This window comes from Sorex fumeus, unplaced genomic scaffold, assembly GCF_029834395.1.
Source record: "Sorex fumeus unplaced genomic scaffold, SorFum_2.1 ptg000024l, whole genome shotgun sequence".
Taxonomy (NCBI): domain Eukaryota; kingdom Metazoa; phylum Chordata; class Mammalia; order Eulipotyphla; family Soricidae; genus Sorex; species Sorex fumeus.
Genome location: NW_026606081.1, coordinates 11,201,232 through 11,214,806, shown reverse-complemented (window position 1 = coordinate 11,214,806; position 13,575 = coordinate 11,201,232). Strand labels below are relative to the sequence as shown.

Sequence of the window (13,575 nt, the reverse complement as noted above, 5' to 3'; positions counted from 1 at the left end):
TATTAAATGGCCATCATGTTCGGTCTGTAGTCTACTTTCAGCACATATCTTTCATCCTGAGCGAGTCCTCCAAACATCCTTTACTTGGTGTTCCATTCTCTATCTGAGCTGCCTTTTCCTCCAGCATGGGAGACAGGCTTCCAAGCCACGGAGCAGACCTCCTGCCACTTATCTCAACTATTCTTGGGTGTTCAACTCCCCTTCTGTTACTTTATATTCCCCAGATGAATGCAGTCTTTCTATGTCTGTCCCTCTCTTTCTGGCCCATTTCACTTAGCATAATATTTTCCATGTAGAAGCACTTGTATGTAAATTTCATGACTTCATCTTTTCTAACAGCTGCATAGTATTCCATTGTGTAGATGTACCAACGTTTCTTTAAGCAGTCACCAGTTCTCAGGCACTTGGGTTTTTTCCAAATTTTGGCTATTGTGAATAGTGTGGCTATGAACATAGAAGTGCAGATGTCATTTTGACTCTAGTTTTTTGCCTCGCTGGGATATATTCCCAAGAGTGGTATTGTTGGCTCAAATGGGAGCTCAGTTACTAATTTATTGAGAATCGTCCATACTGTTTTTCAAAAGGGCGGAACCAATCGGCATTCTGACAGGTAGTGATGAGAGTCCCTTCTTGCCACATCCATGCCAACACTGGTTGCTTTTGTTTTTTTGGATGTGGGCCGGTATCTGTGGTATGAGGTGATATCTCCTTGTTTTGATCTGCATCTCCATCATGATTAGTGATTTAGAGCATTTTCTCATGTGCCTTTTTGCTATTTGGATTTCTTCTTTGAGAAAGTTTCTGTTCATTTTGTCACCCCATTTTTTGATGGGGTTGGATGTTTTCTTCTTGTGGAGTTCAACCAGTGCTAACAAATTGTGCTGGCTAAACTGGACAGCTACATGCAAAAAAATGGGCTCAGATCTCAACCTAACACCATGTACAAAAGTCAGATCAAAATGGAATAAAGACCTCAACATCAGACCGGAATCCATAAGGTACATTGAAGAATTGTTGGCAAAACGCTTCACGACATTGAAGCTAACGGTATCTTCAAAGATGACATACCACTGGCCAAACAAGTGAAAACAGAGATAGACAATTGGGACTATCTTAAACTAAGAAACTTCTGCACCTCAAAAGAAACAGTGACCAAAATACAAAGACAGTCTGCAGAATGGGAAAGGATATTTGCCAAATACACATCCAATAAGGGGTTGATCATTGTCACTGTCCTCTCATCAATTGTTCATCAATTTCCTCTAGCGGACCCAGTAACATCTCCATTGGAGACTTTGTTGTTACTGTGTCTGGCATATCGAATACATCACGGGGAGCTTGCCAGGCTCTGCCGTGCGGGCGAGATACTCTCGGTAGCTTGACGGGCTCTCCGAGAGGGGCAGAGGAATCGAACTCGGGTCGGCCATGTTGGCTGCGTGCAAGGCAAACACCCTACCACTGTGCTTTCGCTCTAGCCCAAGGGGTTGATATCAAGGATAATACAAAGCACGGGTTGATCAGTACTTTTAAAGTATAAGAAAATTGTAATCCCTTACATTTTCAGTTTGAGTATTGTGTTCTATTTTCTTTTTCTTCATATCTGACACTGGCATAATGCTCAGTTTGATCATGGACAGAGTTTAGTTTTGAAAAGAATCTAGCACACTAATTGTAAATTGTTTGCTAGTGAATATTTTTGCTTATTGCTTCCCTATTGATTATTCATTCATCTTTGCCAGTTTTTAGTTGAGCAAGATAAATTGTCTCTTCTAGCTTTCGGTACCCTTTACCCTTTTCTATTAGTATTCCTCTCTTAATTCTTCCTTCATATATTTATTTTGCCTTTTGGAGATGATTTAATTTAATATTGATTTAATATTTTAATTTTATTAAAATATTATTTGAATAATATTATTAAAATAACATTTTTAACTGGAGCGATAGCAAAGCGGGTAGGGCGTTCGCCTTACAAGCGGCCAACATGGCCTACCCGAGTTCGATTCCTCCGCCCCTCTCGGAGAGCCCGGCAAGCTACCGAGAGTATTCGATATGCCAGACACAGTAACATTTTTAACATCAAATATTATTTCATGTTACTTCTAAGTTTCTTTAGTATTTCAGAATAATTGGCCATTGAGAGTATCAGACAGAAGTGCCTCTTATTATGTACTTGTTCTCTCTACCATGTTAGGGACCTTGGACCAATCTCACTACACCAACAGGTTTTCTAACCCAAATGTCTAACCTGGCCATATCTATAAGCTAAATAAACAGAAACAACATCAATGAAAATGCTTAGATTAGTTTCTTTATGGTATGTTTTATATTTTAAAATTATGTTCTTCACATTCATAATTAAATGTACTTATATTTTTTAGAATTTCATTTTTTCTGGGGGGCATAGTTAGTAGTTGTCGGGGATTGAACATGGGTGGCTGAATGCAAAGCAGGTGCCCTTCCCATGGTAGAATCTCTATGGTTATTCATGTTTTTATTCTAAAACCTATCTTTATCTTCTTTAGAACCTTAAATATATATAATCAGCAGAACAACTAATCCATGGTCTCATTGTTGAGAAAGTAATGTAGCTGGGTACAGTGACATATTGGAGAGGGCAAACTTGAATACAATAAAAGAAACACAGTTTGGCTCTTGCTCTCTTGTAGTATGGAGACCACTTGGTTTTATCTGTTTCTGAAAGAGATACAAATATGATTTGTATTTGAGATGTTGGTAGCTAATTCAAGTTGAAAAACAAAACTGGCACAAAATCCTGCATGCTCAGGACTGACTTACAAGATCAGTGTAGGTGGAGACATTGGAATATTGTACACAGTGTGTGTTAAGTCTGGCATAGGTAGGAGTTAAAATTGCTTTTAATTGAAAAATGCTTTAGGTTATTTTGATTCAGCAGAATTTTGAATATAGAATGGCTTTATGTTTTCTGAAATTTAGCCTTTGGCTTAGCAATAAGAGTTTTTACTTTAAAATGCAGGGATGCGTGAAAGTTATAGCAGTTAATGATTTTTTATGGGGGATAATAATATATAAAAATGGGATAGTGTACATTTTGCTTTGCTTGAGAAATACTAAATGATTTTTACTGCTTATGTTTTCCTTTTCACCAACTTTTGAATCATTGTGTTGAAAGTCCTCCCTTTAAGCATGTTTTAAAACACTGTTTGCAGTACTGTGGTGTTTGAAAATAATAACACGTTCAGAAACTTGTAATTCTTGGGGACTGTTTGGAAAGTAGCATCAGTTTTATATGATAGTCTTGAGTGACTCTAAGTGACAACAGTCATTGGGTTAATAAATTACTGTTAGGAAAAAGTCTGGACTAGAAACTAGGTCTGTGTCATATTCTTTATAGCTCTGGGGATTATGTGTATTTGAATCACAGTATTTTAAAACTAAAATTCCAGAATAGTTTTATTATTCTAAGTGTGGATCTAAGTGTGGATCTTCTTATATTTCTAGTACAAAGAGTATGATAAGGAGCTTTCTTCCTGGTGATCATTACATTTATATGTTTTCTGTGTCAATTTCTTGGCTTTATTCAGGGAAACAAAGTATGGAGTGAAAATAGCACAGAAAAGAAAGGAATGATGTTTCATTTCACTTTTTGCTCTGCATCTCAATGTAAATTTTACATTTGAAAGATACTTTATGTTTAATAAGCATAGCTTTTACTATAGTATACTTTTAAAATAGAAATCATCTTTTTTTTAATTTAAAATATAGCCATTGTAACCAAGACAGGTGAATTAATAGAGAAGTGAAGCAGAAAGATTACCCATGGGCTTTTCATATAGGCTGGCAACCAAATTTATACTGTGACCATCATCATTAAAAAATTAAAAATCAATTAAGAATTCAATCTGTTGATTGATTTGTTAAAGTTATTTACATATTTTGAGTAACTGCTTAAGAAATAAAATAATTTATATAATGATAATTGTAATATTTCTATTTACTCTGTTTACAGAATTCTACACAGCAAAATATAGTTATGAAAACATGGTGAATGCTGCATGTTAAATTAGAAATTTCATAGAATTTAGTTGAAGTTACATAAAGACAACAATTAAGCTCCAGAAAATCCAGTTGATTTTTCTTTCTTTTTTTTTTTTTTTTGATTTTTGGGTCACACCTGGTGATGCACAGGGATTATTCCAGGCTCTGCACTCAGGAATTACCCCTGGCAGTGCTCAGGGGACCATATGGGATGCTGGGAATTGAACCTGGGTCTGCTGCGTGCAAGGCAAGAGCCCTACCTGCTGTGCTATTGCTCCAGCCCCCAGTTGAATTTTTATCAGAGCTGCTAGTTTTCTAAAACTTATCCAAAAATAATATAGTAAATGAATAATACACAAATATTGCTGATAATATAGTTCATTACTTTTATCTCATGTTTACAGCTCAACATGAATTCTGCTCCTTCATTCATGCATTTTCCTCCAAAAGGCAGACCTAAGAGAGCTGATACTTTTGACCTTCAGAGAATTGGATTTGCAGCAGAACAACTTGCAAAGTGGATTGCTGACAGAACGGATGTTCATGTATGTTTTTATTCCTCTCAGTTTTAAATGATAGGTTGATTAACTTGGTTTTGTTAGAGCTTTCCAATAAGCCACCAAGTTTTTATCCTCTTTTCTTGATTAGAGAAAATTCTGTTTGCTTTAAGATGTGTTTTGAGTTGTGTGAATTTAAATGATTTTTAGAATAAGGGTGCGGTGATATTTTAAGAATCATTAAAGAGTATATGAATTAGACTTAATTTCTATAATTTATGTGACTATAAATATACACTATATTTACACTAAACATTTTTCTGTGTTATGGTAAAGGAATTCTGTTAGAGAGCTCAATGTAAAATTTTTATCTTTGGACAGAGAAAACATAGATAATACTCTTTTTTCATGGGCCATGTGAGACAACACATATAGTCACTGAGGAACTCTAAAGTTTTACAAGTGTTCTGACAGTACATATATTTTGATATAAGCAGATCTTAGGAAGTTACCCTCTGAATTCAGATGACTTCAAGCTATTGCCCATAAATTTCTGAAAAATGATCTACAATATGATGCAGAAAAACTTTCTAGGCACATGTGTATCATTGTAGATCTGGAAAAAATTCAGGTGCCTAACGCGTGACTGAATGATGAAAACTTGTCTTTTGTGGCAGCTCAAATTGACGTGGTCATGCTAAAGAACTGAATAAAAAACTCACTCATATGTAAGAAACAGAGAAGCAGATTTGTTGGGCAAAATCATCTGTGAACTCACAGTTCAGGTTTCTGGAGGGGATCCAGTGGACCTTGGTGCAGAGATGTTGGAACGAGGAATAGATGTTTTCTTTTAATAATGTGGATTATATGTATCCCCTAACAATATAAACAAATACCAATGCAATGATAAAAACCTGGAAAAGATAATAAATGTGTTGTATTGCAGGTTTTCAGGAATATCTGATTTAGAAATATGATTTGAGTTTTAACAAATTAAAAATGTGATGAGAAAAGTGCATAATTAGGATTTCAGGCAAGAAAGGAATCAAATTCCTAGGACGATATTTGTGGGAGGACTAGCACTACTCTCTCACTTATCCTAAGAATATTGAACAATTTTTACTCTAGGAGTTCTTGAAGCTCTTTTTTCTTTTGGTGTGTTTTGAATCACACCAAAAGAAACTTCCTACCTGCTGTACTATTACTTTACCCCAGAAATAATGATTTTTAAACATATGATACCTGCAATAAACCAGTTTTTCATCCCATAAACAACTTTAGTCTTAGTCAAAATGAGTACCTAGTATTTACCCTTATTTCATAATGTTAATAAAATTATGTTTTATTCAGAACCTTTAGTGCTTAAATTTATTTCCTGATTCTCCTCATGCTTTTGACTTACTATAACTTATTCAGCTAAGTGCTATCAAAATGATATAAAAAGCAAAAAACCCACGAGTATATATGAGATTGTCTATTAATATTTTCTTTTTCCTGCTGTTATTCTTTCCTCACTAACCTCTTTTTTTACTTATTTGAGAGTGAATCACCTTGCCCCAAAAATTCATATGGTTAGTATAATCTATAAACTTCATAGATTTATATTCTTACTTGAACTAATATCAGTTTTATGTCAGTTGATCTAAGGAGTATCATTTTAGTCTGAAGCATTTCTACAGACTGTCTTTGTTGAAATCACTGACATTTAAAAAAATTAATTTCTTCATTTATTACTGCAGTAGATGCTATTGTAATGTCTTCAGGCATACAGTGTCATACAGTGTCTGTCCCATTATTGGTGATATTAATTTTTCATATGTTTTCTAGGTGTTTTGCATTGTCTGATCACTTTTTATTTTTCTCTTTTTAAATTGGGAAGTATGATATGTTAAATAGTTTTGGTTTCATGTATGAAATAGAGATGCATATTTCTAAATATTTGTGTTCAAAAATGGAAGTACCAGAATATGCTCAAAAGAGAACAAGGATCACTTTTCTTGAAAATGTTCACTTTCTTCCTGCAGATCAGAGTCTTCAGGCCACCTAACTACTCTGGCACCATTGCTCTGGCCCTGTTAGTTTCACTTGTTGGTGGTTTACTCTATTTGAGGAGAAACAACTTGGAGTTCATCTATAATAAGACTGGTTGGGCCATGGTTTCTCTGGTATGTAATTACAGTGTACTAACTCCTCCATTCTTTTCTATAATCATTTATTATTTATTAGCACGCTGACCCAGGTCATTACCATCATGGAAATGAAGAATGATGAGAATTTACTTGTTAGAACATAGCAGTTTAGACACAAAGTGCAATTAAATTATTATCTTCCTACTTTCCACTAAAATTTAATCCCCAGTGTATTGGATATTATTGCTAAGTAGCTGAGTTGAATATGTTTAAAAATGCAGCAAGAATTTGTATGTTGGAGTTTCTTGCAAAATGAGAAAGGCAGTTTGTGAGCATATTCATTCAGTTATTTTTTTCTACCAACAGGTTTTTACTCTCTTCTTGAAATTTGTTAGGTACTGAGGATTTAAAATACAGACCCTAAGAGGAATACTTTATGATAATACAACCAATAAGAAAATCATAATGGTAAACACAATATAATATGAATATAAATGAATGTAAGAGAACATCTAACTGGAATTCGGGAAATCATGACAGCCTTCTCAGAGTATGAGATAATTTTTCAAGAGCAAATGAAACTCCAAAGTTGTTCAGGACAGTTAATCATTATATGTAATGCCTGAGGTATTCAGAGAACTGTATTTCTTTGTGGCTTAGTCAGTGAAGGGAAGAAGTATAACTTTTATGTCATTGTAATATGACGCCTTTTAAATAGTCAAGAAAGAAATTACATTATCAAATTTCATCTTAGAATGATCACTCAGGTAGCAATGGACAACTGGTTAAGAGAATGACAGGACTCTACTTGAAGAATCTAGTTGAAATCAGTTCTATTTCAGTTTACACTAATTTTTTTTAAAAAAATGAGTAGTGATATTGATGTCAAAACCAGTGCTGTAAAACAGGTATTTTTTTTTTTGGTATCAGATTGGGTTGGCTACATGAAAGTGCAATTACCTGTTGTAATATCTCTCTGATTTCAAAATATAGTATAAATAGAATATCATGTACATAAATATAATTAATAGAAAATAAACTTTTCCAAATATGAAGGTAATGAATCGTTTTTGAAGTTATGTTGAGCAACCTGAAAGTATAAAGCTAATTTAACATTCAATTGATTCACTGAAGTTTATATGGTGTGTATACAGTTGCAGATAAAATTATAAATTGAGTTGTATTGTTGAAGCATTCCTGTATTTTACATTCAGTGAATTGATTGGAATGATTTAATATACATATTATGTGCTTTGAAGAATAAGAGAAAACTTATCTTTACCAAAAGATAAAGTTCAAAATCCAAATAGTAATAGCAGTACTCCTACATTTAAAAAAATCCAAATAGAATATTTACATTGAGTATAATTAGACATAATGGAATATACTGGAAGGTTAAGGACCATAAAAAAGGACTGGAAAATAATGTAGCACTGTAGCACTGTCCTCCTGTTGTTCATCGATTTGCTTGAGCAGGCGCCAATAATTTCTCCATTGTAAGACTTGTTGTTACTGTTTTTGGCATATCAAATACATATGGGGAGCTTGCCAGGCTCTGCCGTGCAGGTGGGATACTCTTGGTAGCTTGCCGGGCTCTCTGAGAAGGTGGAGGAATCAAACCCAGGTTGGTCGGCCACATGCACGGCAAATGCCATACCCACTGTGCTATTACTCCAGCCCAGAAAATAATGTAATAGTAAAAATACGTATGCGCAGATCAGTGACCAATTTGATTTTCACTAAAGTGTCATAATAATTCAATGAAAGTAGTCTTGAAATAGCATTGAACCATTTGAGTAGCTGCGTGTAAATCACGAAACACAATCAGTCGCTCAGGATATATTGTAATATTAAATTTAAGAATTAAAATTTTAAATCTGTTTTTTCACAAAGGTGTTATTATTAGCTTAGAAATGCACTTCAGATATCATTCTGAGCCTGAAAATAACCTGTGGAGTAGTATATAATCTTACTACTCAGTTTTGAAAATAGTTTCTAAGTAAGGTGGCATAAAAAACTTACCTGCCAGCTTCTCTCAACTATAAAAACTGGAGAGGATGCACATTCAGATATTTGATGTTTCTAAAAAGTCATTATAGCAGCCAAGGAGAGGCCTTGGTGACACAGACATTGCATGCACAAGGAAAAGTGTTCAGTGCCAGCTGTAACCCCCTCAGCACTGGTTGGGAGCCACCAACTTCTAATAGGCATATAAAAATGCCACTATTGAAAATTACATCTAATTGGACAATATAGAAGGTTAATAATGTTTTTATTTACTACATAGCTTGGATATGAGCATTGTGAAGCAGAAAGATTCATAACTTTATGCGTTCTCTTTTTGCTAACTAAACCAGAACTGAAGATCGGGGTAGTGAAGATTTAAGGACACCTCTCCCCCCTCCAGCTGCCCCACACCACCCTACGCCACTCTCCCCTCCTGATTAATGTCTACCCCATTGCCGCAACAGAACAATTTAGGTGATGAAAATAGTAGTGAGTGCAGGAACTGGTTGGAGCCCGTTGAACTGTTCATTGTTGCTGCTCTCTTCTGGAATGCTTTTGGGCCATCCTTGCACAGATTTTCAGCCTGGAGTCACTGAGGAGCTAGGAAGTACTGAGATAATGGAGAATGAATAATTCTGGAAAATGATTCCATAAAACTGTTTTTGAACTCCTGAGTTCACCCTGACTTGACATGTGTGAGTCTGATCCTACTTAGCATTCCAAAGCTGTTGTTAATTAAATGAAAGGGCAAAATTTTGCCCACATTCCAGATAGATCATTGGGTGACAGAAGAAACATCTAAATAGCACAGCAGCCTTTGAAAATTTAATTGACATTCAGACTCCATGTCCAAAATGATTGGGGCTCATAGCCTTTACCTAATGAATTTAAGTGTCTGTTAAAAGAAAAATATTAAACATTCTCCATACGATTTTAATAAAACCCAGAATCTCGTAATGTAAGGGTAAAAATAAGGTATGATCCAAATTACTTGATTTACAAAGAAACACAAAAACAGATCAGCTTACATGGGAAATGCTAATAGTCAGATACTAACTACATTTTGACAGATGTAATCTGATATGAAGCAATTTGCAAGTGAGAAAAATTTTTCTCTATAGACAAAGGAAGCTTATCAGATAAATGTCACAAGGTTCATAGAACTTAAAAAAATTCATTCTGGCAGAGATAATGAAATATAGCTGAGTTGGGGGGGTTGGCGGTGGGGAAGGAAGTCCAGATATGGGAATTTATGGCCTGACCTTACACATACAGGGTGAGTACTCTACTACTACCCATACTCCTAGCTCCAAAGCAGCTTTTAACTCTTACGGTAATAGTAAAGATGAGAAATAGTATGTGACTATGTGTAATAGTAACGACTATATAAAATGTCGTTAAAACCATCATTGGCCCTTCCTTTCATTAAACACACAGGACAATCCCAAACCTGGACCCGGGTTGAGCTGTGTAGCACCGAGGTGGTGGAGGCACTTGTGGAGGATGGGTGCCGAGGGGGAGCTGTGATCCCGCACACCCTCATCCCACTGGCACACGCATGGACACACAGACACACGCACACACACAAACACACACGCACACACTCGCACATTACTGCGCCACACAGTTGCCGGGTTGCTCTCCCACACAGGCAGAATGCAGCAGCCTGGCGGGAGCATGTCTCTGGCCACTACCAGAATGCACTGAGTGCAGGCGAGCCGGTGGGCCCAGTAGGGCGCAGGGGAGAAGGCGTCACCTGAGAGAATCACAGATTCCACTGCTCCACTTTATTGATGAGGAAATCAAGACAAAGAGTGAAGAAACTTACCAGAGGTCACACAGCTAGAGAGGATTAGGACTGATCTTTAAACATAAGATTGTCTCATTCTAACAGTTGTACCGTTCACAGACACCAGGTACCTGTAGGGGCGTGGACTCTCAGAAGTGGGCCTGGCCTCTTCAGAAGTGGGTTTAGCCCAATGTTCAGCCGGCCACTGTGGCGTTTACCCATACCCAGCAATCTTGTGTAATGTCTCAGTCTCCATACCTCCACACCAACATGAAGAAACAATGCAAATCCCCACCATGAGGGGAAGACAATGAAAAGAGTCCAGAAGCCTCATTAGGTGCTACTCCCCTAAGGGATCTCCCTGAGAATTAATTCAGATATGAAGTAATGAAGATGTTCCATGAACTCAGTGAAACAGTGAGACAGATATCCAGTAAATTAAAGAAGGACATGAGCGAAACAATCGAGAACATACAGGAAGAAATGAGAGCAGGAATAGGAACGCTATGCAAAGAAATGTCACAAATAAAAGATTCGGTAGATGAAATGAAAAACTCAGTCAGTACCTCAACAGTAGAATGGCCACAGCTGAATACAGAATCAGTGAGCTGGAAGATCAGCTGCACAAGGCCTATAGGCAACAATTAAAAATGGCAAAGGACCTCAAAATAGCTCTAGAACGTTTCAGAGTCCTAGGGAATGATTCCAAGAGGAAGAGCATTAGAATCATTAGAGTACCAGAAGGTCAGGGAAAAAGTCCCAATGAAAAAGCCATGGTTAAACAAATCATTGCTGAAAAGTTCCCAGAGCTGGACAATCATTCAGATTCAAGGAGCCTGAAGGGTGCTGCTAAAAGAGACCCTAACATAAACACTCCAAGACATATCATAGTTAGAATGATGGATGTCATGGATAGAGACACAAAACTGCAAGCAGCAAGGTCAAAGAAGGAAATCACATACAACGGAGCACCCCTTAGATTCACAGCAGACCTATCAGAGGAAACTCTCCAAGCCTGAAAGCAATGGTGGGATATTGTGAAAAAACTCACCGGTATGAACGCTACACCAAGAATAGTCTATCCGGCTAAACTCTACTGAAAATCTAAAGGAATGTATACTATTTTGTGGATAAATAACAGCTCAGGAACTTTATGGACTCAAAACCGAACCAAAAAGAAGGGATGAAGGGGGTACAGTAATACAAGACAAACCCTACAAGCATAATAAACCCTTACAGAAAGATGATACAAAACCCCATAACAGTAATTTTCCTCAACATCAATGGTCTAAATTTACCAATTAAGAGACACAGAGTGGAAAAATGGATTCAGACACAGAATCCAACATTCTGCTGCCTACTAGAAACTCATCTCAACAGTCAGAGCAAACACAGAATCAAAGTTAAAGATGGAAAACAATCCTGCAAGCAAACAGCTCCTTCAGAAAAGTTGGGATGGCCGTACTAGTATCCAACACCATAAATTTCAGGTTGAAAAAGAATAGTAGGAACAGGAAAGGCCGTTTTCTATTTATCAAGGGAGATGTACAACAGGCTGAAATCACACTCTTAAATGTATATGCACCTAATGAGGGAACAGCTAAATATTTAAAACAACTGCTAACAGATTTTAAGGAGGACATTGATAACAACACAACATTGCCTTATCACCTCTAAATAGATCACAAGAACAAAACTCAGCAAGGAAGCTTTGGCTTGGAAGGAAGAAATAGAAGAGAGAGGGCTTATAGATCTAAACAGGGCTTTACACCCCCAATAGAAAGAATACACATTCTTCTCCAGTGCACACGGAACATTTTCCCAAATAGACCATGCGCTAAGCCACAAAACATACCTCAACAGAGTCAGGAACATAGAAATAGTTTCAACAATCATTTCATACCACGCTGCAATGAAGATAGAAGTGAATCACATCAGACATGGACAATCAAATCAAACACCTGGAAATTAATGTTGAACAATGAGGGGGTCAGGAAGAAAGTCAAGGAAGAAATCAAAAGATAACTGGAAACACATGTGAATAAGACACGAATTACCAGGACGTATGGGATGCAGGTAAAGCCATGTTAAGGGGAAAATTTATAGCTCTGCAGGCATTTCTCAGGAAGGAAGAAAAGGCCCATATAAACAACTTGACTTCACAGCTCAAGCTCTTAGAAAAGGACCAACAAAAGGAGCACAAACCAAGCAGAAGTCAAGAGATCATAAAACTCAGAGCAGAAACCAACGACATGGAAACCCAAAAAACAATTCGAAAGAGCAATGAAACCAAGAGCTGGTTCTTCGAGAAAATAAACAAGATAGATAAACCACTAGCAAGAATCTCAAAGAAAGAGAGAGAGAACCCTAATAAACTGGATCAAAAATGAGAAGAGGTATATCACAGCAGAAACCAAAGAAATTCAAAAGGTCATCAGAGATGACTATGAAAGTCTGTATGTCATGAAACAAGAGAATCTTTAAGAAATGTATAAATCCCTGGATTCCTATAATCTCCCAAGTCTTAAACAAGAAGATCTAGAGAATAGACCTGAATAGACCTATTAACATCAAGGAAATTGAAACTGTAATCAAAAGACTTCCCCAAAACAAAAGCCCAGGTCCAGTTGGATTCGCTTGGAAATTTTTCCAAACATTTAAAGAGGACCTATTGCCAGCTTTTCTCAAGCTTTTTCAGGAAATTGAAGAAACAGAAACTCTCCCAAACAGTTTCTATGAAGCCCATATCTCTCTAATAAGAAAAGGAAACAAAGACACCACAAGGAAAGAAAACTACAGGCCGATATCCCTGATGAACACAGATGCGAAGATTTTTAACAAAATACTAGCAAATAGAATTCAACAACTCAACGAAAAAATCATACACCATGACCAAGTGGGATTCATGCCGGGGATGCAAGGATGGTTTAACATTCGGAAATCAATCAGCATAATCCATCATATCAAAAAAGAAAAGATAAAAACCATACGATCATATCAGTAGATGCAGAGAAAGCATTTGACAAGATCCAGCACCTGTTTATGATGAAAACCCTGGCCAAAATTGGTATAGAAGAAACTTTCCTCAATATAGTTAAAGGCATCTACCACAAGCCTGTGGTAAACATCATCCTCG

The 13,575-nt window shown here is 36.6% G+C and overlaps 1 protein-coding gene across 3 annotated transcripts in view; it reads left to right on the top strand.

The window, feature by feature from the left end:
- Positions 1–13,575, top strand: part of TUSC3 (tumor suppressor candidate 3) — a 208,712-nt gene that overhangs the window by 91,407 nt on the left and 103,730 nt on the right. For all 3 annotated transcript variants that reach the window (XM_056113967.1, XM_056113965.1, XM_056113966.1), the window contains exons 4-5: positions 4,422–4,562; positions 6,539–6,679. In XM_056113967.1, coding sequence (XP_055969942.1) covers positions 4,422–4,562; positions 6,539–6,679 — 282 coding nt within the window. The remainder of the gene's footprint in view (positions 1–4,421; positions 4,563–6,538; positions 6,680–13,575) is intronic.